Source organism: Rhynchophorus ferrugineus, unplaced genomic scaffold, assembly GCF_030347505.1.
Source record: "Rhynchophorus ferrugineus isolate W39M unplaced genomic scaffold, kcgeb_rfMv2 rfM9, whole genome shotgun sequence".
Taxonomy (NCBI): Eukaryota; Metazoa; Arthropoda; class Insecta; order Coleoptera; family Curculionidae; genus Rhynchophorus; species Rhynchophorus ferrugineus.
In genome coordinates this window covers 9891902-9915124 of record NW_027472588.1, presented here as the reverse complement: position 1 = coordinate 9915124, position 23223 = coordinate 9891902, and the positions used below count along the sequence as shown (strand labels likewise).

At 33.1% G+C, this 23223-nt stretch overlaps 1 protein-coding gene across 4 annotated transcripts in view; it reads right to left on the bottom strand.

The window, feature by feature from the left end:
* The window catches only part of csw (protein tyrosine phosphatase non-receptor type corkscrew), a 79532-nt gene that overhangs the window by 37350 nt on the left and 18959 nt on the right, over nucleotides 1–23223 (bottom strand). The window contains exon 1 of one of the 4 annotated variants that reach the window (XR_013007043.1): nucleotides 2759–3261. The exons of 2 other annotated variants lie outside the window; for them this stretch is intronic. Coding sequence is in view for 1 of the 2 variants with exons in the window: in XM_076413080.1 (XP_076269195.1) it covers nucleotides 2759–2886 (128 nt within the window). In the remaining variant the exon portion in view is untranslated. Of the gene's footprint in view, nucleotides 1–2758; nucleotides 3262–23223 lie in introns of those variants that run through there. One more of the 4 variants, XM_076413080.1, reaches the window with a different exon arrangement.

Here is a 23223-nt window from a genome sequence, read left to right as displayed (position 1 = left end):
TCAAACAGCTAACATAATTAATTATTATATGATTTCTGTGTTATAGTCAATGTATTTTTGATCTTATTTTTTGTAATTATAATAATTGAGTTTCGTTATTAGTTCATCCTACTAAAAGTAGAAGAAATGCTTTGGTAGATATAGAAAGGAAGACTCAATGTATCTGTATTAGTGATACTTCCATATTTGTAAGTAAATCAGTTGTATTCATTCAAGATATTAGTAAAGGTTTTATATGATGTCATTGGAATGTCAAAAACTCGAAGGTATTTCATTGGATTCAATATGAAATGATATTACAAGTTCAATAATCATTTTGGTGGGTTTTAAAGTGATTTTAGATGCTTTATGCATTGATTAGTTCACAATTACCATTATTCATTCACAATTTAAATGTTGCAACAAACAATAATTTTATTATTTTCAACAAAAATAAATAAATAAAGCTTATTTACTATTTTTTAGAGGTATCTTTTAATGAGAAATGATTGTTTTTTAGTACGCTATTGGTAATTTAGTGAGTTTGTTGAGTTTGCTGAAAAACTAATCAATTTTAGGAAGTAATTTATTGCCCTCAAAGTGATTTTCCGAGATATCTAGCGAAATATAAAATAGGCTCTCGTAAAATCTTGCACATTTTAGTTTGTATTAATAATGACCAAAATGTGGAATAGTATTTATTAAGATAAGTTATGTTTGACGTGTGTAATTTAATTGTTACAACATGTTTTTCTGTATAATTCCTTTAGAAACGACCCAACCTGTTGCTTTTGATGTACTTTGATATTCAAGAAAGAAAATGTTAAGTTCATCAGTAGAAGTTACTTCAGTTAGACAAGAAAAGTTAGAAAAAATGCTTAATTTTTTGTTATAAAAATCTAAGTATATTGAATTAAAATGTGAATGGAGAATGTTTTAATATTGTATATTTCCGTATGAAACGTTATCTTGTTAAAGAGATTTTGATGGTAACAGGGAAAACATCTCGAAGGGTTTATGAGTGTTTGGGTTGATGGGTAAAGTTCCGTTCCTTATGATGCAGCTAGGTAATATCCACATTTCAGTTGAGGATTCATCGTTTCGTATATAAATAGCACCTGGTTCACTTCGTTGTATGTAGTTATTTTTAAGGTGTATTTACTCAATAAATACGTTAAATATTGTGAAAGCTATTGATTGTTCCGAAATCTAATTGAAGTTCAATTATGAGTAACCAAGGTGTTTAGAAGAAGAAGATAGTGATGCCAGTTCGTTAACTATTGACGTTACTAGATAGACACAAAAAGGGCTTTACTCTAATGGCTATCCATGCAAGAGCTATCGAAGAGGTTAGCTAATATGTAAAAGCTAATCATTTTAGCATACTATGTGTTTCGAGGATCCTTGAAACCTCCAAAATCAGTTATTAGAAAGTTTACGGTATCTACAAAGTTTGAAAAACCTTTTAAGGGTAATTTGATATTTTTGAATGCGGCCTTCTATATTAGAGTATTTGTGTTTTATAGGAAAATTGAAGTGTTGTCGCTTCTAGTTTTTGAGGGATCTGATATCCTTGCGGATACTTGGCATCAGTAACAATTGTCATGAATGTTTGGTCTTTTTCCTCGAGCTGCTATTGTCACATGCAATATTTTAACATGATCAATGGACGTTAGAACTTAATAGAGTTCACTTGTGAAGGAGCTCAGAGCCATTACCTTTTTTATTATGTTGAGTTTACTGTGTTTTGGCATGCCAACCTGAGTTTTGTCAAATGATAAGTTGTTTCACAAAGTATTGCAGTTTTTTCTCTTTAACTTCTTTCTATTCTATTTACTCCATTTACTGTTTTCTATTTATTTATTTATATAATTATCCATTTATCTTTATCTATTTAATTTTACTCTATTTGATTATTGATAACTATTTTATAAGACAAGCTGCTTTTGTTTTCCAACTTTGAAACAAAAGCAAGAGAGAGGAAGTTAACCCTAGTGACAGAATCTTGTGCCTCCATCATAATCCAAGAGCATAATCAATTAGCCACACTATTAGATGCCAGTATTGCCAATATTACATTATTTCCTAACATTGGAAGTCTATCCCACCCTTCACCCTCAAAATCAAGCAACTGAACTGGTTAGTTGCAGGATAAACTCAATTTCACTTAAAATGAAAGAGATTGGTTTATCTGACAATCATAAGGTCAATTTGGGACTATGGGGGTTCAAATATTGGGTTGAACTAAACATCAAACCAACTAGTAAACCAATGCTAAATCAAACCAAAACAAAGTTCTACGATCGATTACCAATGCTTATCTCTACAACTATCTAACATGTAGGAAATCGGAAGATTGAAGCGAACCAAACAACACGAAAGTTTATAGTGTATCAGTGTTACCTCTTAATTGTAAGTAGTTTGATTTTATTTTAATTTGGGAAATACTGATAATAGTGATGTATTCAAGCCGTACTCGTCTTGCTTGTGTATTGATGTAGGACAACAGAACAATAGTAATAAATTGATTTGTGAATTCAGATTGCACTAAGCAAATCTAATGTAAGATGTAATAAAACTTAGCCTTGTTAACTAGTTCTTGTTAATGAATTGTTAAGAGGTTAAATAAAATATTTTAAATTAATTTTTGAAAAACGTCTCATTACAATCGATATAAGACATAACTGCAGCGACAATTAACCGTATAAGAGATACACTTCCAAGTTTCTCTTATCCTGAGGACGTTGCAAGCAAAAATAACAAGGTTCCCAGCACTTACTTGTAACTAAAATAAACGAAAGCCTTCCTGAACTCATTCAGAGCCGTCGAAATGATCACGGCGGTCGGTACCGTGGCAATTAGCGAGGTGTTATCTGCCCCGCGAGACGAGCCCCTGGGCATCTTCATCGCAACGGCACTATAATAATGTTAACCAAATCCGAAGAACAGAACTCACACGAACTCGCACGATTACTATCCACCGCTTCACCAGAAAACTGGCAGAAAATAACGTAGAATTCGGGATAGCGTTTCTCTCTTGTCAAACAACGCTCGACCGGCGTCCTTTGCCGCCAAGATTCGACTGTTACGGCCAACTGCGATTAAGCCGACCGCGTGCCCACTTTGTTTTAATCTGGTCGGTCGCTCGCTCGCTCGACTCGCTTCTTGAGGGGCGAACGCCGAGGGGGGGAGGAGGGGCAGGCGGCGCGACGACGGCGAGTGCGAGACGACGAAGTGGACTGTCAACGTGCGTGACAGAATGACAGAAGACGATCGGCGAACACTTGCCGTTTTTTTCCTATTAAGGTCGCGAGTTCTTAAAAAAAACGTGCTCGCGAAGGTTAAAGATGGGGGACCGTGGGTCGATTGTTTGCTGTTTAATAATCTCAAGAACCGTACTTGTAGGAAGCAAGCCTCGGTAGGTGATCGCTTCAGCATACGGTAATCTTCACCAATTCAACCCTGTTACAGCTGCGGTAGGGCTGGTTCTCTTACAAAAAAAAACAGACATGAATATGTTTATACAATACACTTTTAATATTACCTTCATGGCACTGGAAATTATATAAATTTAAATACATTTTTCATTTGTAGCGGTCCCTTGAAATTAGGAAATTGATAAAAGAAGGGCGAAAAGCAAGGAGTACGGCTTGCTGTAGACAAAACAATATTTAATAGAATTTGCTTTGAAAAATATGTAAGTGAACTAAGCCAGGAAGCATACAAAGATTGTTCGTTATGGAAAGCAACACGGATATTTAAAGGACCAATTATTAGAGTACCATCTATTAAAAATGATCGAAATGAATGGATTCGTCGCAACGATGAAAAATTTTAATTATTCGCAGAACAGCTGTAAATCTGATTTCCCCAATGGAAGTTGCCACAGAAATCGACAACAACCTCAATCCTAAACAGGCTCCTGGAATTGATGATATTTCACTTGGGTTATTAAAAGAGCTGCCACGAAAAGCAATAATCATGTTGACATATATATCCAATGCCTGTTCGAGACTGAAGCATGTTCCGGAATATCTTAGTTTCCCGAATAATTATGCTTAACGAATCTGACAAACCGGCAGAACTTGTTGGATCCTGCAGGCCTATTTCACTGCTACCTGAGATATCATAATTGTTCGAAAAACTGCCGATAAAACGAATTAAACCATTTATAGAAACACCAGATTTCCAGTTTGGATTCCGAAATCACCACTCGACAATCGATCAAGTACGCAGAGTAACAGCGATTGTTGAAAAAGAATTCTAAAAAAAAATACTGCTCTGCTATATTATTGGACAAGCTTTTGACCGGGTATGGCATTTGAGATTAATCTACAAAATGAGAAAATTGCTATGACGGAATTACTGTCGACTACTGGAATCATATCCTTTCAGAAGAAAACGCATCAAGGAGCATTCTCAACACTTAAACCTATTTCGGTTGGAGTTCCCTAGAGTGGTGTCTTGGGACCACTCCTCTATCTGCTATATACTTGTTGATATCCCAACAGCAAAAGAAACGTTACTTGGGACATTTGCCGACGACACAGTTATCATGGCAAAAGATGTATCTCTGTCTAAAGCTGTAGAAAAAGTACAAATAGCGGTTAACAATATCTACAAATGGACTAGACACTAGAACATACAGAGTAATAGCTCCAAATATGTCCACGTTAATTTTGCGTTGCGGGAAATGACAAAAATCTAATTATATCACTTGATGGATACCCGATTCCTCAAGCAGAATCAGCTAAATACCTCGGAATACTTCTCGATGGTAGGCTGAATTAGAAACTTCATGTTAGACAGAAAGCAGCTACTAGATTCAAAATCAAGCAATTGTACTGGTTAGTCGGAAAATACTCTCAATTTGACCTACAATCAAAGAGATTGGTTTACCAGCCAATCATAAAGCCAATTTGCACCTATGGCGTGCAGATCTATCTGCTCTATACTTGTTGATATCCCAAGAGCAAAAGAAACAGTACTTGGAACATTTACCGACGACACAGTTACCATGGCATAAGATGTATCTCTGTCTAAAGCTGTAGAAAAAGGTTGCTGGTTGTATAGGGTCGCACTAAAACATCAAATCAACGCACTCAAAATAGTTATCACTGATTAACAAATGGAAGAGCTGCACGATGACGTCGAAACCAAATGGATATACGAAGCGATCCACGATTTTATAAAATATATGAATACAGATTGTGATATTTTAGGTAATCGTTTCGAAACAGTTAACAAAGAACCTCTTATTAGGGAAAAATCTAGAGTATTAAAAATTAAAAATTTAAATAGAAGGAAATCATCATAAGAGATTGATAGAAGGTAGTTTAGGTAGAAAATATGAAAGAGAAACCGTCGTTGAAGTATAGACAATATGTTGATAATGTAGAGCGCTGTTTGGAGATGTTCAAGTGAAATTACCACTTCTACATATTTCCGAATGGATAGATTATAGTTTTGAAGTTGCCTAAATGAATATCAAACAAGTTCTTTTACGAGTTGGGAATATACTGCTCTTAAAAAAGAATATGGGGATGCAGTTTTAATAGAAAAAAACTATTACTTATTGGTTAGACGGCTCGAATACGAGACTACTTGAATGTGTTACATCTAAACGAAGGCTTCGAACCACGGATTCCTAATATCTTTTGGAGCATTAATCTTCAACGATTTTTGAAGCCTATCGACTACCAAGTGACCAACAAAAACATCTCCGCTACCGACTTAACTCTGTTGATTGCTCCATGCCAGATATACTACCCATACCTAAACAAAAAGAAGTTCCCAAAAGATATATTGTAAAAAATCATTTAGTTTATATATAACAGTATGAATAATATTATATTACGAATAGTTATATGTTTACCTTGGCAAAATGTCAGATGTATTTGACTATTTAGTTACTTAAAACAATTGATATTTCATTACAATATTCTTATGAATAATACAATTTTTGATGACCTAATTCGTTTATCATAGTCATCATATACACGTCCAATGTTATAATATTTATATACGCTACTAACTTATTGTATACATCATTCGCGCATACATATATCATACATTCATCAATATAAAATAATATCAAATTTCCAAATTTTTTCTTCTTATACCGAATACTTTGGTGACATATGGTTATGTATAGGTATAGTAAATATATAGATATAATTTTATGTTAAAAATTATGCCCACTGTTTTCCATGACCTTGGACCATCTTCCAAGTTACATATGAATACCGCTGTGAAATAAACCAGCAGGCTTCTAGATGATCAATTGTTTTATAAGACAAATGGTAATCGGATGAGCTTAAATCTGGTGAATATGCTATAAATCGAGCACAGTGACTTGGCTACTTCCTTGCCCAGTATGGTTCAGTTTGTGCGAATTCAGTTCGCAAAAACTATATTCTGCATCACCCCTCACAATTATTGATAAAAAGTTCATTTTTATTGCCGGGTAATCAGTGAAAGTCAAGCATTCATATGTTCGCTTAGGTGGCTGTCCAATCTAAATCATCACTTGTATATACCTTAGGAACATTTTTCTTGTTGAAATTCGTATAGAATGCTGTTTATAAGTTGTCATCATACACTTTATCGAGGGTTCTGTAACTACTGTGGTAGATTAATTTGGAAACATCACATTATCAAGAGATCAAACTCCAAAAATCGCTTTGGTTAGTCGGAATATACTGTCAACTCGACCTAAGATCAAAGATATCGCAATACTAAAGAACATTTGGACTTATATGGTGCAAATATGGAGTTGCACGTCATCAAATCTACTAGTTATTGAATGCGTTCAAAACTACCAGTAAGTATCGCCGCCCAACTAACAAAGAAATGCACGAAGACCTCAACGTTAAATTGATCCACGAAGCTATTTAAGATTACGCCATAGAAAATGAAAGAACACTACTAAATCACAGCGAAGTGGCAGACATACGGCTACGGGATAAGTGTTACTACTAACTTTAGCTGAGGTTAGTATAATTTCATTTTAATTGGCCAAAGTAGAAACCTAATCTACAATATCTAATAAAAGATGTGATTAACTGTACATAAATATACATATATTTTCTTTGATGACAAAAAAACTCCGTTTTTAAAATACTATAACCATAAACATTTCATATTCTTCAAAGCATTTACTTTCGCTTTCTCAATGACTTGCGTTATAACATGTTTTTGTGTTAGAGTAAAAGTAGATCCATTTTTATTATATCTTTCAATTAAAACTTACTTACAACATTAAAAGTTATTTATCTCGTCTCCTAATTAACAAAAAAACTTGATAAGACCTAGTGTCAGCCGAAGATTTCTTGCGCCATCTGTTGATTGTTTCGGACAATAAAATCAATGAGTTAATCTTAAAAATATACATTGAAATAAAGATGGAAGTATAGATATTTTGACTGCATATTGATTGTCCCTATAATTTAATAAAATACACGCCAAGACTTTCACTTACTTGACAATTTGCATCAGATACATGAGTTAAATCACGTCTCACTTGTTTATATCTATATTGACTCTAAAGGTCGAAATGTCAAGAAAATTTTGACATAATATTGTGACTAAAAAAATAGTATAACAATACGGTTTTACGTGTTTGTTACAAGTGGTTTTTTCATCGCCAAACCAGAAAACACGCAAGTAATAATATAAATACGTTGACTCAGACACGAAGAATGAAAGAAATGTATATAGTATTCAGCAATAATGCTAAGTATCTTGAGGTGAATCTTGATCTTCAACGGAAGGAGCGCTACAAAAGGAAATGAAAAGAACTCGAATTAAAATTTTAAAAAAAATTATTGGTTATATTGAAGAAATATATGGTTATTAGTAATATTAACTAATATAAGTATTTCAGGATAAATTCCTGAAGAGTATTGTGAATGCACCCAGATACCATAGCAATAGTTACCGCCACCAAGATCTTCGGATTCTAACTGTTTAGAGGAAATCAAGAGGCACCATGGGAAAGTACTGCACTTATTGGATTACACAACTAGGATGCAGGCTCAAGAAAACCAAACCGCCTGATCTTATGTAGTTGTGTAGCGAAGTGTCAAAAAAATGTCATTAACTTTTACTTTATTTAGTACCTAGTGTGAAGTTCTTGGTCTTGACAAATTGTAATAAAGTCGGCAAGGCCTAGTAATGATATATTAAAAATAATAAAAACTTGGCGTAGTTTAGTTTTGACATTTTGACAAAATTGAAGGAGGCTTTGAAAACCTTTGCAAGATTATCAACAACTATTTGCAAGAAAAGAAAACTTGTTACAAATGAAATGTATCCAAGTGGGATTACCTTAAAGAGCACGGAATAAATTTGGAATATGCATAAATCCTTTTAACGCAGCTATTATACTCTATAGTTTCTGGTTGTCATATTTTGAAATATATATAAAAATAAGAGTTGAGTACTTGATCATCAATAGTCAAAATAACAAAGCAATATTATGTTTAAAGGAACACATGGGATAGTGAAATAATTCATTGTGATAGTATCGATAGCAATTTGTATAAATTGATATGTACATTGTTTCCTGATCTACCATTATTGTCAGATTTACTTATACGATAAAATAATAAATGATAAAATGATTTATTAAAATTTAGTAACATTTTAATGCATATATAGTAAATATGAAACTAAATTATCTCTTATAGGGGGTGTAGGAATAAGGATAAGCGTTTGTTTTCTGTAACTTTTGAGCATGATTTTACAAAATGTGTCCCATGTATTTTATTTAAGGTATCGTCCTTCGTTAACAAGCCAAGACATGCCTCCAGACAAGAAGGTGCTGAAATTTTGCAAAAATTTCCCTTATTAGTGTACCACACACAACTCATGTTCACTATTACTGGTATTGCAACAGTCTTCTGAAACAACCCACTTTCTAGATCCACTGGCATTTTCAGTCCATTGGAATCCATTTGTAACTTTCCTATCGCATGTAAACATCTGAAAACTGTTGATTTATCGCTAAATCCTCTTTCATGTCATAGTGCCCAGGAATGAACAATTAAATGCTGTGGCGTCCACTCTCAACTCCCTATTGAAGATATATGCATCTACAGTCTTATCCTATCATCAAAATCTTTGTTAGAGGCACAGTGTAAAGATGCTGGGTATAGAATAACCCTTTAGAATCAAAAGTGGATTTTTCAGTCTCCTTTTTATCCCCCTACTCATTCCCATGGAGTGAAACTAAATATGTTAAGAAGCATTTCTCTCGTGATCACTTGATACTCTTGAACGCTCTGGCAAGCTGAGAATTTCGTAGTCATTCTCTTCCTGTCTCTCTGCTTCATCTATTGAGGGACTGCCACTCGTTAAATTACTCCTTAATCGTCCATATCGAGAAAGCGACAAAAAATATGAAAGTGTACAGTCTTGCAATTCATTGTTTTCTAACTTGTTTGGTCCTTCAGAGCGTTCTTTGTCATTGACATCAATTAATGAGAAAAATTGACTATTTTTTTAAAATAATTGGAAGCCAATACCGACAAATGGGATATGATGGCAGCACCATATTTAAAAGCAATATATATATATATATATATATATATATATATATATATATATATATATATATATATATATTAATATATAAGTGATACTTCGTATTTTCTATATATAGACATCTCCCATCAAAATACAAGCATTCACTAAACCGCAACACAAAAAGATAAAGAAAAGCTTTAAAAATGGAATACAAAATCAGTGGACGTCTTCTTCCTTCATGAACCGGGGCCATTAACTGACTAATACACGAATAAATAAGGCCGAGCCTTTCTCCTTTTGAAGTGTGTGCTATATAAATACGCCGCCGGACTTTATTAAAGAAATAAGGAGAATTTAATTGGGGAAGTGTTGTGTGCACTGCGCAACCATTAAATAAACACAACGATGCGACGAAAGGAAGTGGATTTTTACACTGGACGCCATTACAAACCGGGAAATACGCACGTTGGCTCGTAACTTTAATCTGATTGAAAATGGGAGGAAAACGGAGGTTTTCGATTGATCGTATAAAAGAAAGGTTTGTTATTCGGAAATATTAGGACTATACATCATTAACAGGTCACTTGAAAAGTCCCCGGCCTGGCACATAGATGACGCTACTAGAATTAAATCCATATGTTTTTTAGTTAGTTCTAACCCTCAAAAGATCCGTGTATAAATTTGACAGCTGTCGGATTATTAGTTTGTGAATTATAGCATTATATATAACATAATAAGCTTTTACTTTACAATTAAGTCTTGACAGCAGTATGGATTTACGATGTTCAACTCTAGGGTTGTATCAGCCAAAGCAACAGAAATACTATAAAAAGTTTCCAAAACAAGGCACTGCGAGGTATTGTTGATGACTCATGGTCATTCCATGATGATCCATAGAAAAGTAGAAACTGTCGATAATGTTATCAAGGACTATGCCCAAAGACATGAACAGATGCTCCATCAGCACATGCATAATGATGGCTTAGTTAAAGATTAAATATAATAAAACCATTTGATTTAGTTCAATAAAGTTATTAATAAAACTCAGCGCACATAAAAAACAACGTGAAAAAAGTTTTATCCATAAAAAAATAGTTTGACTATCCACCCTACCTATCAGATCCTACTTTCAGCAATTACTATTTCTTTAGAGACCAAGATACTTGACTCAATCGAAGAAGTTATAGCGGAAGCAAATTCCTATCTTAAGAACAAAGATACATCGATCTATAAATATATAAGGCATGGAAATTATACATCATTTTCATTCAATAAATGGACAATTAAAGCAAAACCATACCCCTAACGATCGCTTGTTTATTTATTTAATCGCATCACTAGCACACAAGGTGTGTCAAGTATATCGACCTTCAATTCGTCATCTCCACAGCCATGGTACGGAATAGATCTTTAAATATTTAAATTCAGCCGGCCTAACAATAGACCATTAGTTTGAAATAATAGTTCTTCGACAGTTTCCGCTCCTACAGGAAGTCCGTAGATTTAAATTTCCTAATTTTTAATAGGGTAATTCGTCTTAATTGGTATTTGAAACAGCAGAAAGGCGCAAGACACCATATAGCCCGGGAGACAACGGATTACTAATCATGGTAAAAGCGTTAATGTTAAAAGTGATATTTTCACTGTCAAACGTAGTTCTATTTGAAACAGGAAATCATAGGAGAACAGCTCTTATTTAAAATTTAATGTGTCTGAATTACTTTGCTTGTTTTCGTCTTAATTTTTTTTTATACCTTAAAACAAACCGAACTGTATTTCATCTCGCGGCATTGAGGAACTAAATATTGACCATAAAATAGTTGTGAAGAATCTTCTTCTTTTTTTCAAGCAGGATACGTTTTCCAAGTATGTTAATTATTGAAGAAATGGCTAGCTCTTTAAATAACTAGAACATTAAATTATCTAGAACAGTATTGTATCTAGAATCTCAGTATATATATATATATATATATATATATATATATATATATATATATATATATATATATATATATATATATAATACTGAGAAATAATGTATATACACCCGGATACTATAAGAGTCATTTAGAAAATCGAAAGAATCGCAAGGATACATGAAATATTTTCATGTCAATATTGAAGTACTACTCTTGGGTAACACCAGAACAAGACACAAACTCAGATGAATCAAACAATTTGATCTTGTGTAGTGTAGTAAAGTTAACAGAATATTAGCCGTGTTAGTACACTGTTACACCAGAAACTAAGATAGGACCGACTGGTTCGCTCAGATATATGCCTAGGTTATTATATTGTAAAGACAAGTCGTAGGTTACTACAGAAAGACTAGTAATAATATAATCATTAAATAATAATAAAATATACATTGTTTTCAAGATATCATTAGCTAGTTTTTCAAAAACATATGAATAAATTCCTTTTGCTGAATAACACTTGAAAAAAAAAGAAATTACTTTTCGTCCAACCCATTATAATATATTCGTTATTTATCAGCCTGCAAAGGTTCTTAATATGTTAGACAAAAGTATTCAGTCATATTGAAAAATACTTTTATTTGCGGTTGGTTTGGTAAGTAGTAAACACTGTAAACCATATATTCAAGATTCGAAATACATCGTATATATGAACCTATTGTAGTCCAAAAAGCAAAACACTACTTTTTCAAAATCGAAAAAAATACCAAACTTGGTAAAATTTCGAGAGCCTTTTTTTTCAATTTTCAATCACGAATTTCAATTCATTTTTATTTTCTATTTGATCGATGTGAAGTTAGGTGTGATCTATAATACCAATTGAATAATAAACGTTAATATGACCAATTATTTCTTCATCAGGAATCTATAGCAATGAACTAAAAACGGAATAAGGCACTACATGTTTACAATGCCTTGTTCTATTTCAAGATAGATCTAAGTCATATATTGGCTCTACAAAAGGAAAGCAAACAGATTGGTTTACCTATTTCAAGGTACACTTAAGTCGAATATGGGCTCTACAAAAGGAAAACAAATAGATTCTTATGAAGCACGCGAAACAGAAACTTGGCTTTTATTAAAATTTTTTAGAAATCATTAGGAATAAATAAATACTTGGATGTTTTTGGAACCTTTCAAGTTCAATATAACATTCAACACAAACTCTCAGTGTCTTAATTATTGAAGAAATTACAAAGAAAATACATAAATATGACTATGATATAAATACACTATGGGTTCTAAGGGAGACATTCGTTTCATATCTTATCTTAAGGATTAGTAAACAATGGAGATTTAGTTTTCAATCTTTATAACATTGGCACCTTTTTAAACACGATTTACATCGTATTCAATTATTGTGCAGACCAGAGTTAATTTAAAAAAGAGCTATGAAAAATGTTGTTAATTGCAAACATACTACATAAGTAACGTAATTTTAACAGATAAAGTTAAATATATATAAAAATCATTATATATGAAAATTCAAAGAATACATTCATCATGATAATCCCTGGATTTAAAGTGATTATAGTTCTTGGGGGCCTCCTTATCTAAATATCAATTAAATTTGCGCTAATAATAAATTACTTAAATTGTGCTTAATATTAAAAACGTCCCGGGTCTGACCTTTGTAAAGGTACTAACTTTAAGAGGTCGCATTTTATTGCAATTTGGATATACAAGGTGTGTAATGGATTGTTTATAAAATTATTATTGCAATACATAATTTTAAGGTTGATTCTAAAAAGAAAGGTTAATGATGCTTGTATTTTGGATTCATTGCACTTTAATAGTGGCAGATCCACTCACTTGAGTGTTCATTAAGATGAGTACAACCTTCATCCGAAAACACGATGTTTATAAATGTTGAAAAGCACCGAACCGCATGGATTTCGAAATTACCAAATTCAAACTTCTGACTGAAATCCTGAGGCTTTAAGTCATGCCAGTTGCCGCACCAATTGCATTTTATAGGGATACAACTTGCGGGTGCTAAATCTGAACGAAATCATATTAGAAATGCAGGTAACTGAATAATAATACAGTTAATTACAAGGTGTTAAAAAAGAATAGAAAAAGCATTGAAAGAAAAATTGGAGTTATATGTACAGAAAAACGGTTATGCAACATGACATGATGTTATAACAAACTTAAAAATAATAATTTGATATTATATGAAATAAAAATTTGACTGATGAAAAAACGAGTTCGAAACATGCCAAGGTCTTCCTCCATCTCTTAGCAAACTCAGTTAAGGAATTTGGTAATCTATTGATATTAACCTTGTCCAACTTATCAACATATGAATGAAAAATAAATGGGCTACTATTCCAACACCTGTTTGCTATTGACGTAAAATAACTTTTAGTGAATTTATTTTTATTCGTTATGTTAAATACCAAAAAATTTATAAGTTTATTAGTTTACAGTTTAGGTATATGAACAAGTTAGGGAATATGGTGAAAACAATGAACCAGTATCATTAAAACTGAAATAAACCGTTGACAAAACGTTATTAGGTCAAGACGTGATGACCAATGAGTAATTAGGATTCAAATCCAACGGTACAGATTGAAAAGATTCGAACATGGCTGTCAAATAAGAAAAGAATAACTTGCTCATAAATTTTTATAGAAAAACCGACCTCTCGGATGGAAATAGAAATGGTCCCGATATATCAAAATCTAATGATTTTAATTCTCTTCTCTTTCTAGTTTGATAAGTATTACAGGAAATTGAGACAAGCAACACAAGCTAATGACAAGTTGATACATACTTGCAGCCAGTGCGTCAATATATATACATATAAAGCATGTTCGCAAGCTAAGGCAATATATTAAATTTAAAAAATATATGCAGATTATAACTTTTTTACAAAATAAACATAATTACTAACGGATTACGGTTGTTTCGATCACTAATAAAATTTATTATATCCCGGATTAAATGAACTTGAAATGTATAAACCTTGAAAACTATTTCATTGTTTTTTCGACATTCATCGACTTACTGGCGATACTTCCCATCCGGTGATAAATTCATACGTTTTATCATTTTGCATGCCGTGATACCACGCATAGCAATAGGCAAGATAATTATTTTTGAAAAACTATGACAATTTAAGAACAAAAGAACTTGAAATAAAAATGGACTAGTGATGTAGTTGTTTGGTTTGATCTGGACGTTTTGTAGCGGTACAAATCTTATTCATATTCATATATTGATATATATTATTAACCGACTTCAAAAAAGCAGGAGGTTCTATGTTCGACTGTATATACCTTTTTTTTAATGTATGTTCGCCGATTTCTCGGTCTATTATGAAGCGATTTTCAAAATTCTTCTTGATTCTTTTATTCGAAAGAATGCACTTCCGAGGTGGTCCCCTTGGAATCAAGCCAGGATATAATGGCGGAAGGGGGGAAATCGAGGGATACCCTCAAATTTCAAAGGCACGTACAAAGTCCTCACATATATTTTTATCTAAAGTAATCAGATATTCGTGTATAATGTTATTGCTCATATAATGGAAAACTGGCAGTCGTTCAGTGCAAAAGCCGTTCAGTTTGCTTTTTAAACACTAACCATATCATATGAGAAGCCATAGTTTGGTTAGAAAATCTGTTAATTCACCTAGGTTAGACAGCGGATCCCGACCTGAACGGTTCTTTATTTTCAATGATTGTTTCTTCATTCCTATTTTTCCTCATACGGCCTACCCATTGTAATACTTAATTAATTAATTTTAAACAGAATTTAGTAATTACTTTTAAATTAATTACATTTTGCATAGATATAAACAAGCGGTAGTCAAGAATGGCATATTTCATTCTATTTTGATTCATAACACAACAAACCCTTCTGAAGGAGATATGGTGAGATTACTGCTTTGACAGCATGTACTGAGTTTTCGTTTTAACTTATCGTGGATATCCACTTTTCATCAGTTACAATTCGACAGAAAAACCAACTTCACGGCTCGATATACATGTGGAATTGCATTCTAATGTGTTACACTACGTAAATAAAATAGTTTTAGAATATTTCTTATAGTCCTCCAACAATGATGTAGAAAAATTTCCTCGAAAATATTTTCTCATAAACACAATTTTATATCTGAAATGCAGCAAAAACTTTGGAAATATAAAATGAGCTGTCAACATGAACAATTATTATAGGTGGATCTATATGATATGTATATATATATATATATATATATATATATATATATATATATATAATATATAAATATATAAATATATAATATATATGTATATATATATATATATATATATATATATATATATATATATATATATATATATATATATAAATAAATAAAGAGATGTTTATGTTATCTATGTAGATGCTATGTTTGCAGCTAAGGCAATAGATCAAATTAAAAAATATATGCAATGATTGTAATGTTTTTACAAACATTAAGTTAACGGATTACGGCTGAATTTCCATCACTACGTGATCACTACTAGTACAATGTATTATATCCTGGATTAAATGATCTTGAAATTTATAATAAACCTTGAAGACTATTTTATTGTTTTTCCGACATTCACTGCCGACACTTCCTATCCGATGATAAATTCATAGGTTTTATGATTTCGCATGTTATGACACCACGCATAACAATTTCGAACGTTCCTCTTTTCGTGAAAAAAACATGATCGGACATGGCAACGATCATATATTTCCAGCAAAAATCCTTTTTAAAACCGTCCCATAAGAACGAGAGGAATCTCCATAAACCTTTATAGCATGGTATTAATTTCCTGTGACTCCGAACCTTCATGAGCGAATTTTATCTGCTGGCGATAATCAGTTTTTGTTTTATATTTACCTTACCGTGTAATTTTAAATATTTGCTTAACGTGCCTTAAGTTATTGAGTGTGTTTTTTTGCATAAAGTTTACATCATCGACCATTAATCTATTTGACAATAAATTACGGGCGAAATATGCAAAAGGCTTTTTGTGTTCGGCATTAAACGTCTTAACAACTGATAATATCGCGTCAACTTTCAGTCAAGGCGAAGACTTCGATTTCCATGTTTGGTGCAATCGAGACAGTCGTCCTGGGAATCGATTGATACCGAGAAAAATGTTTCGTCATTCGTGACAATTACTTGCCTTATAAAATTGGTGTTTCGCATGGGAAACTCGGATATATTTTGGAATGAATACAGAAAACCGTTCTTAAAATAGCTATAAACGCCAATGTCATGAATGAATTTTGGTGGTATATGTTCCGCAACAATTAATCATCTACTAGTGTCACCTATTTTTGGCTTCAGATGTAGTGCCATGAAAAGTATATAAACTAACGAAGAATTAAATCCATATTTTTTTTAGTTAGTCCTAACCCTCAAAAGATGCGTGTATAAATTTGACAGCTGTCGGATTATGAGTTTGTGAATTATAGCATTTTGAGTGAAGGAACTTTTGTTATTGCGAAAAAAACGGATAAACAAGAATTTTGCGTTTTGATAAAATATTGCTTTTTGAAGTGAAAAAATACAATCGAAGCAAAAACTTGGCTTGAGTCTCTGGATACTGCCCCAGGAAAATCAACCATCAAGGTTTAGTATGCTAAGTTTAGACATAGTAAAATGAGCACCGAAGACGGTGAACGCAGTGAAGACCCAAAAGAGGTTGTTATCGACGAAAACATTTAAAAAATCTACAAAATGATTTTTAATGACCGTAAATTGAAATTGTATAAAATAGCAGACACTCTAAAGATATCAACTGAACGTGTACATCATATCATCCACGAATATTTGGGTATGAGAAAGCTCTGTGCAAAGTGGGTGCCGCGCGAACTTTTGACCAAAAACAACGAGTTGATGATTCGGAGCAGTATTTGAAGATGATCAAGTGTAATAAACCCGAGTTTTTCCATCTATATGTGACAACAGATGAAATATGGCTCCATCATTTCACTCCGAAGTCCAATCGATAGTCATTCGAGTGGACTGAACACGATGAACCCGCTCCAAAACGTGGGAAAACGCAACAGCCGGCTGGCAAGGTTATGCCGTCTGTATTTTGGGATGCGCATGCAATAATTTTCATTGATTACCTTGAAAAAGGATGGACCATCAACAGCGACTATTACATAGCATTATTGGACCATTTGAAGGACGAAATCTTGACGTGATAAAACATAAAATACATATGCCATATTTTTCCAAAATAAAGAATAATAGATAAGAAACTAATGATTTTGTTGATGATTGAATCATTATAGTACTTAATGTGCGTATATTTTTCTAACATTTCGTCCTTTCATCGTTGCCATTAACTAATTTATTAGTTAGTTATAGATTACAATATTTGTTTTAAGTAAAAACTGTTATAAATTAGTGGTTATTTTTGTTATGGTGGGTATGTTTGTCATAGCAGCTAACACCTAGCTTCAACAAATTAATATATCATTCAATTAATTTCACTTTTTCATGATATTTAAAACTGAAATTCGAGTTTATTTATTAACATTATTTTCAAGAGTCAAGCTTGATCTTACAGGCCTATTTCGCTGCTACCTGAGATATCAAAATTATTTGAGAAACTGCTGATAAGTAAAACGTATTAAACCATTTATAGAAATACCAAACTTCCAGTTTGGATTTCGAAATCAGCATTGAATAATCGACCAAGTGCACAGAGTAACAGCGGTTGTCGAAAAGGCATTAGAAGAAAATAATCTGGATTTATATCTTTTCTAAAGAAGGGTTAAAGTCTCAGCACTTTAACCTATTTCCGCTGGAGTTCCCCAGCGTAGTGTGTTAGGACTACTCTACATTGCTTATATTCCAACAACAACAAAAAAGCAAGACTTGGAATATTTGCCGACGACGACGTTATCATGGTAGAAAATATATCTATGCCCAAGGCTATAGAAAAAGTACCAGCAGCAGTCAATAAGTTCTACAAATGGACTAGAGACTGGAACATATAGCTTAATAGCTCCAAATCTGCTCATGTTAATTTTGGGTTACGTCAAGTGCTATTTGTATCACTTGACGAATGCTCGGTTCCTCAAACAGAATCTGTTCAATACATCGGCATCCATCTCGATGACAGGTTAAATTGAAAACATCATGTCAGACAAAAAAACAAAGCTGATCAGACCCAAAATCAAGTAACTGTACTTTCACGTAACTGTACTGTAAGCAGAGTTGATTAGATTCAAAGTTAAGCAATTGTGCTGGTTAGTCTGAAGATACTCTCAACTTATTCTAAAATCAAAGAGATTAGTTTATCAGTCAAACATGAAGCCAATTTGGACCTGTGGGGGTGCGCTAAAACACTAAAACATCAAACCAACCAGTAATCCAACGAAGCCAAAACAAAGTTCTACGATTAATTACCAATACTTATACTTATCGCTACGTAACCGACGAAGAAGCCATACGATGGCCTCGAAATCACATGGATATACGAAGTGATCCAAGATTTCGCCTTAAAACATGAAATAAGGTTGCTAAATCACAGCAACGCTACAGCAAACAATACAGCTACTCGACAACACGCAGGAAACCAGAAGATTGGAGCGAACCAAACCACACGAATTTGTATAGTGTATAAGTGTGTTCTTAACTTAAGTTACTTAGTTAACTTAACTGTTAGTGTGTTACTTAACTTAACTAAGTAGTTTCGTTTTATTTTAATTTGTGAAATATCTATTGATGTATTAATGCAAGTACAACAGGGTAGTAGTAATAAATTATATCGTAATAATATCGTAATATATCATAGTAATATTACTATGATATATTACGAATATTACTATATACATAGTAATATTCATAGTAGTAATTCATTTTTATATTTCAATACCCTATTTGTAGAATAACTCTACTTTCAAAATAAGTCTGAGTTATTGTCACACACTGGACCAATACCTTCCTTGTGTTTAGTTTGAGCTGCTCCATCAAGCGATTTGAGTGAACACATTATTGTTCACGGCGGGATGTGAGTTAATGCGCATCACCTACACATGCATACGATTTCTGATACTTGTATCAATTATGGCGGAAGATCTTGTTTACTGGACACCAATGTTCTTCAACATTATTGAATTTTGTTAGGCGGTTCTTTTATTTGAGTTTTGAGCTAAGCATTGTAATGGTTTAGACACAAATGGTAATGGTGATTTAAGTGAAAGAAGTCCTTGGGAATGATTTAAACAACTCGAGGATAATGCATTTGAAAATTTTTAGTAAATATCATACAGAGTAAGTAACAAGATTTAGTATAAACTCTATAAGAAGTAATAAGTAAGATAAATTTAAACCTATGATATAAAAATAGAGATCCGAAATTGAATAGAAAAACAATTTTTATTATAAACAATGAAAATGAGGTGATTGATATTCATGAGTTGAATTAACAAATCTATTTCGTTGGTATTGTTCTCTAAAAAACATCTCATCATCTTTTAATCGATTTCCACACCGTATTTTACGGAAACCGAAACGCTAATATTAGCCTTCTCTGAAAACAATGTTCCTTTACCTGGAAGTTACAGGGTTTCTAGGTAAGTTTTTCATTATTCAACGCGCGATTTCTTGAAACTGACTTATTTCTAGTAATACTGAGTCCTAGTGTACACAAACATGAAATTCTATGATATAATTTTATAGATAACAATATATACGACTTGTATTTAAATGAAATTAAGGATCTTACTACCTTGAATGTTGTTTTTTCCAATGGTTTATGTGATGGATGGAACAATTCAAGAATAACATTTGAAGCTTCTAAATTAGGTAAACAAATTCTATAATTTATTTTTCCAGACAAATATTTTAACCAAATATGGTGATAGTAAATATTATCGAAATCAGTGATGCCAAAACAACCGCCAAAATGGTGTTAAACATGTAACAAGTATATATCACTAGTTACTGCATTATCTGCTGTAAACCAATGTACATCTAACATATAGCTTTTACATTAGATATGCTCAGCACAGTCTTAATTTAAAAATTAATTTATTAGTACCGTTCTGTTGTCCCTGTATCAATATACAAGAAAGGCGAATACGGGATAAATGCAGCAGTATTTCCCAAATTAAAATAAAATTAAACTAAGCAAGTTAAAGTATTAAGAATAACACTTATAGACTTTAGAAATTCGTGTGGTGTAGTTCGTTTTCAGTCTTCTGATTCCCTATGGGTTACCTAGTTTCCTGGTAGCTGTTCCACGTTTGATTTCGAGGTCATCGTGCAGCTTTCCGTTGGTTACTAGCGATAAGTATAAGTATTGGTAATTAATCGTAGAACTTTGTTCTGGCTACGTTGAATTACTATATCCCATAAGTCCAAATTGGTTTTATGAATGACTTATAAACAAGTTGAGAATATTTTCCGACTAACCAGTACATTTACTTGACTTTGAGTCTGTTCTGCTCTGCTTTTTATCTAACAGGTCAATTGAAAAGTTCCCAGCCTAACACCTAGATAGCGCTACTAGAAATAAATCCATATGTTTTTTAGTTAGCCCTAACCCTCAAAAGATGCGTGTATAAATTTGACAACTGTCAGATCATTAGTTCGTGAATTATAGCATTTTGAGTGAAGCAACTTTTGTTATTGTGAAAAAAAATGGATAAAAAGGAATTTCGCGTGTTTATAAAATATTGCTTTTTGAAGGGAAAAAATACAGTTGAAGCAAAAACTTGGCTTGAGTCTCTGGATACTGCCCCAGGAAAATCAACCATCAAGGATTAGTATGCTAAGTTTAGACGTAGTAAAATGAGCACCGAAGACGGTGAACGCAATGAAGACCCAAAAGAGGTTGTTACCGACGAAAACATTTAAAAAACCTACAAAATGATTTTGAATGACCCTAAATTGAAATTGAATGAAATAGCAAACACTCTAAAGATATCAACTGAACGTGTACATCATATCACCCACGAATATTTGGGTATGAGAAAGCTCTGTGTAAAGTGGGTGCCGCGCGAAGTTTTGACCAAAAACAACGAGTTGATGATTCGGAGCAGTATTTGAAGATGATCAAGTGTAATAAACCCGAGTTTTTGCGTCGATATGTGACAACAGATGAAATATGGCTCCATCATTTCACTCCGAAGTCCAATCGACAGTCATCCGAGTGGACTGCACACGATGAACCCGCTCCAAAACGTGGGAAAACGCAACAGTCGGCTGGCAAGGTTATGGCGTCTGTATTTTGGGATGCGCATGGAACAATTTTCATTAACTACCTTGAAAAAGGAAGGACCATCACAGCGACTATTACATACCGTTATTGGACCAATTGAAGGACGAAATCTTGACGTGACAAAACATAAAATACATATGCCATTTTTTTCCAAAATAAGGAATAATAGATAAGAAACTAATGATTTTGCTGATGATTGAATAATTATAGTACTTAATGTGCGTATATTTTTCTAACATTTCATCCTTTCATCCTTGCCATTAACTACTTTATTAGTTTGTTATAGATTACAATATTTGTTTTAAGTAAAAACTGTTATAAATTAGTGGTTATTTTTGTTATGGTGGGTATGTTTGTCATAGCAGCTAAAACAGTTGAAGCAAAAACTTGGCTTGATGCCGCGTTTCCGGACACTGCCCCAGGAAAATCAACCATCAAGGATTGGTATGCTAAGTTTAGACGTGGTTAAATGAGCATCGAAGACGGTGAACGCAGTGGACGCCCAAAAGAGGTTGTTACCGACGAAATCGATTTGTGATGCGCATAGAATAGTTTTCATTGACTACCTTGAAAAAGAAAGGACCATCAACAGCGACTATTACATAGCATTATTGGACCGTTTGAAGGACGAAATTGCTGAAAAACGGCCGCATTTGAAGAAAAAGAAAGTGCTGCTTCACCAAGACAATGCACCGTATCACAAGTCAGTGAAAACGATGGCAAAAATCCATGAATTGGGCTTCGAATAGCTTCCTCATCCAACGTATTCTCCAGATCTGGCACCCAGCGACTATTTCCTGTTTTCAGATCTCAAAAGAATGCTCGCTGGGAAGAAATGTTCGTCGAATGAAGAGGTGATCGCCGAAACTGACGCCTATTTTGAAGCAAAGGACAAATCGTACTACAAAAATGGTATCAAAAAGTTGGAGGCTCGCTAATTCAGTGTATCATCCTTGAACGTGTAAAATATAAGATAACAAATACTATAGAATCTTTGATGAGCCTCCGCTGTACTTTTCTTTTTTAACATGTAAAAAACGAAAGATGACTACTACTACACATTTTATACTACGGACTGTTACCTTTCATACGCGCCATAATATGATTTCATAGAATAAGCACTACCAGAGATATGCGGCTTTATAGCCACACATTAATAGATAGCCACTAGTTTATTGCTAAGTGACTTATATAACCACTAAACATTTATCAGAACTAAAGAAATTTACAATGAACCCAACTGTGAAATATTCAGACTGAATAGAAATCTAACTGGTTACAGAATGATTCTCCGAAGTTTAATTGGAGCTTCTTTACGACCTAGTACTATTATATAAAGCACGTGTTCAATTCAAGACGAAAAATAAATCGACTGGAGAAACACACGCTGGCCAACCACAATTTAATACCTTCTCCGTTTGACATGCACTTTTTCCTGCTGCTTCCTGACTCTGCGAAACACGCCCGAATATATATCATCGCCGACTTGCAGATATCGTACCGCATTCCACACTCATATTTAACTAAAACAT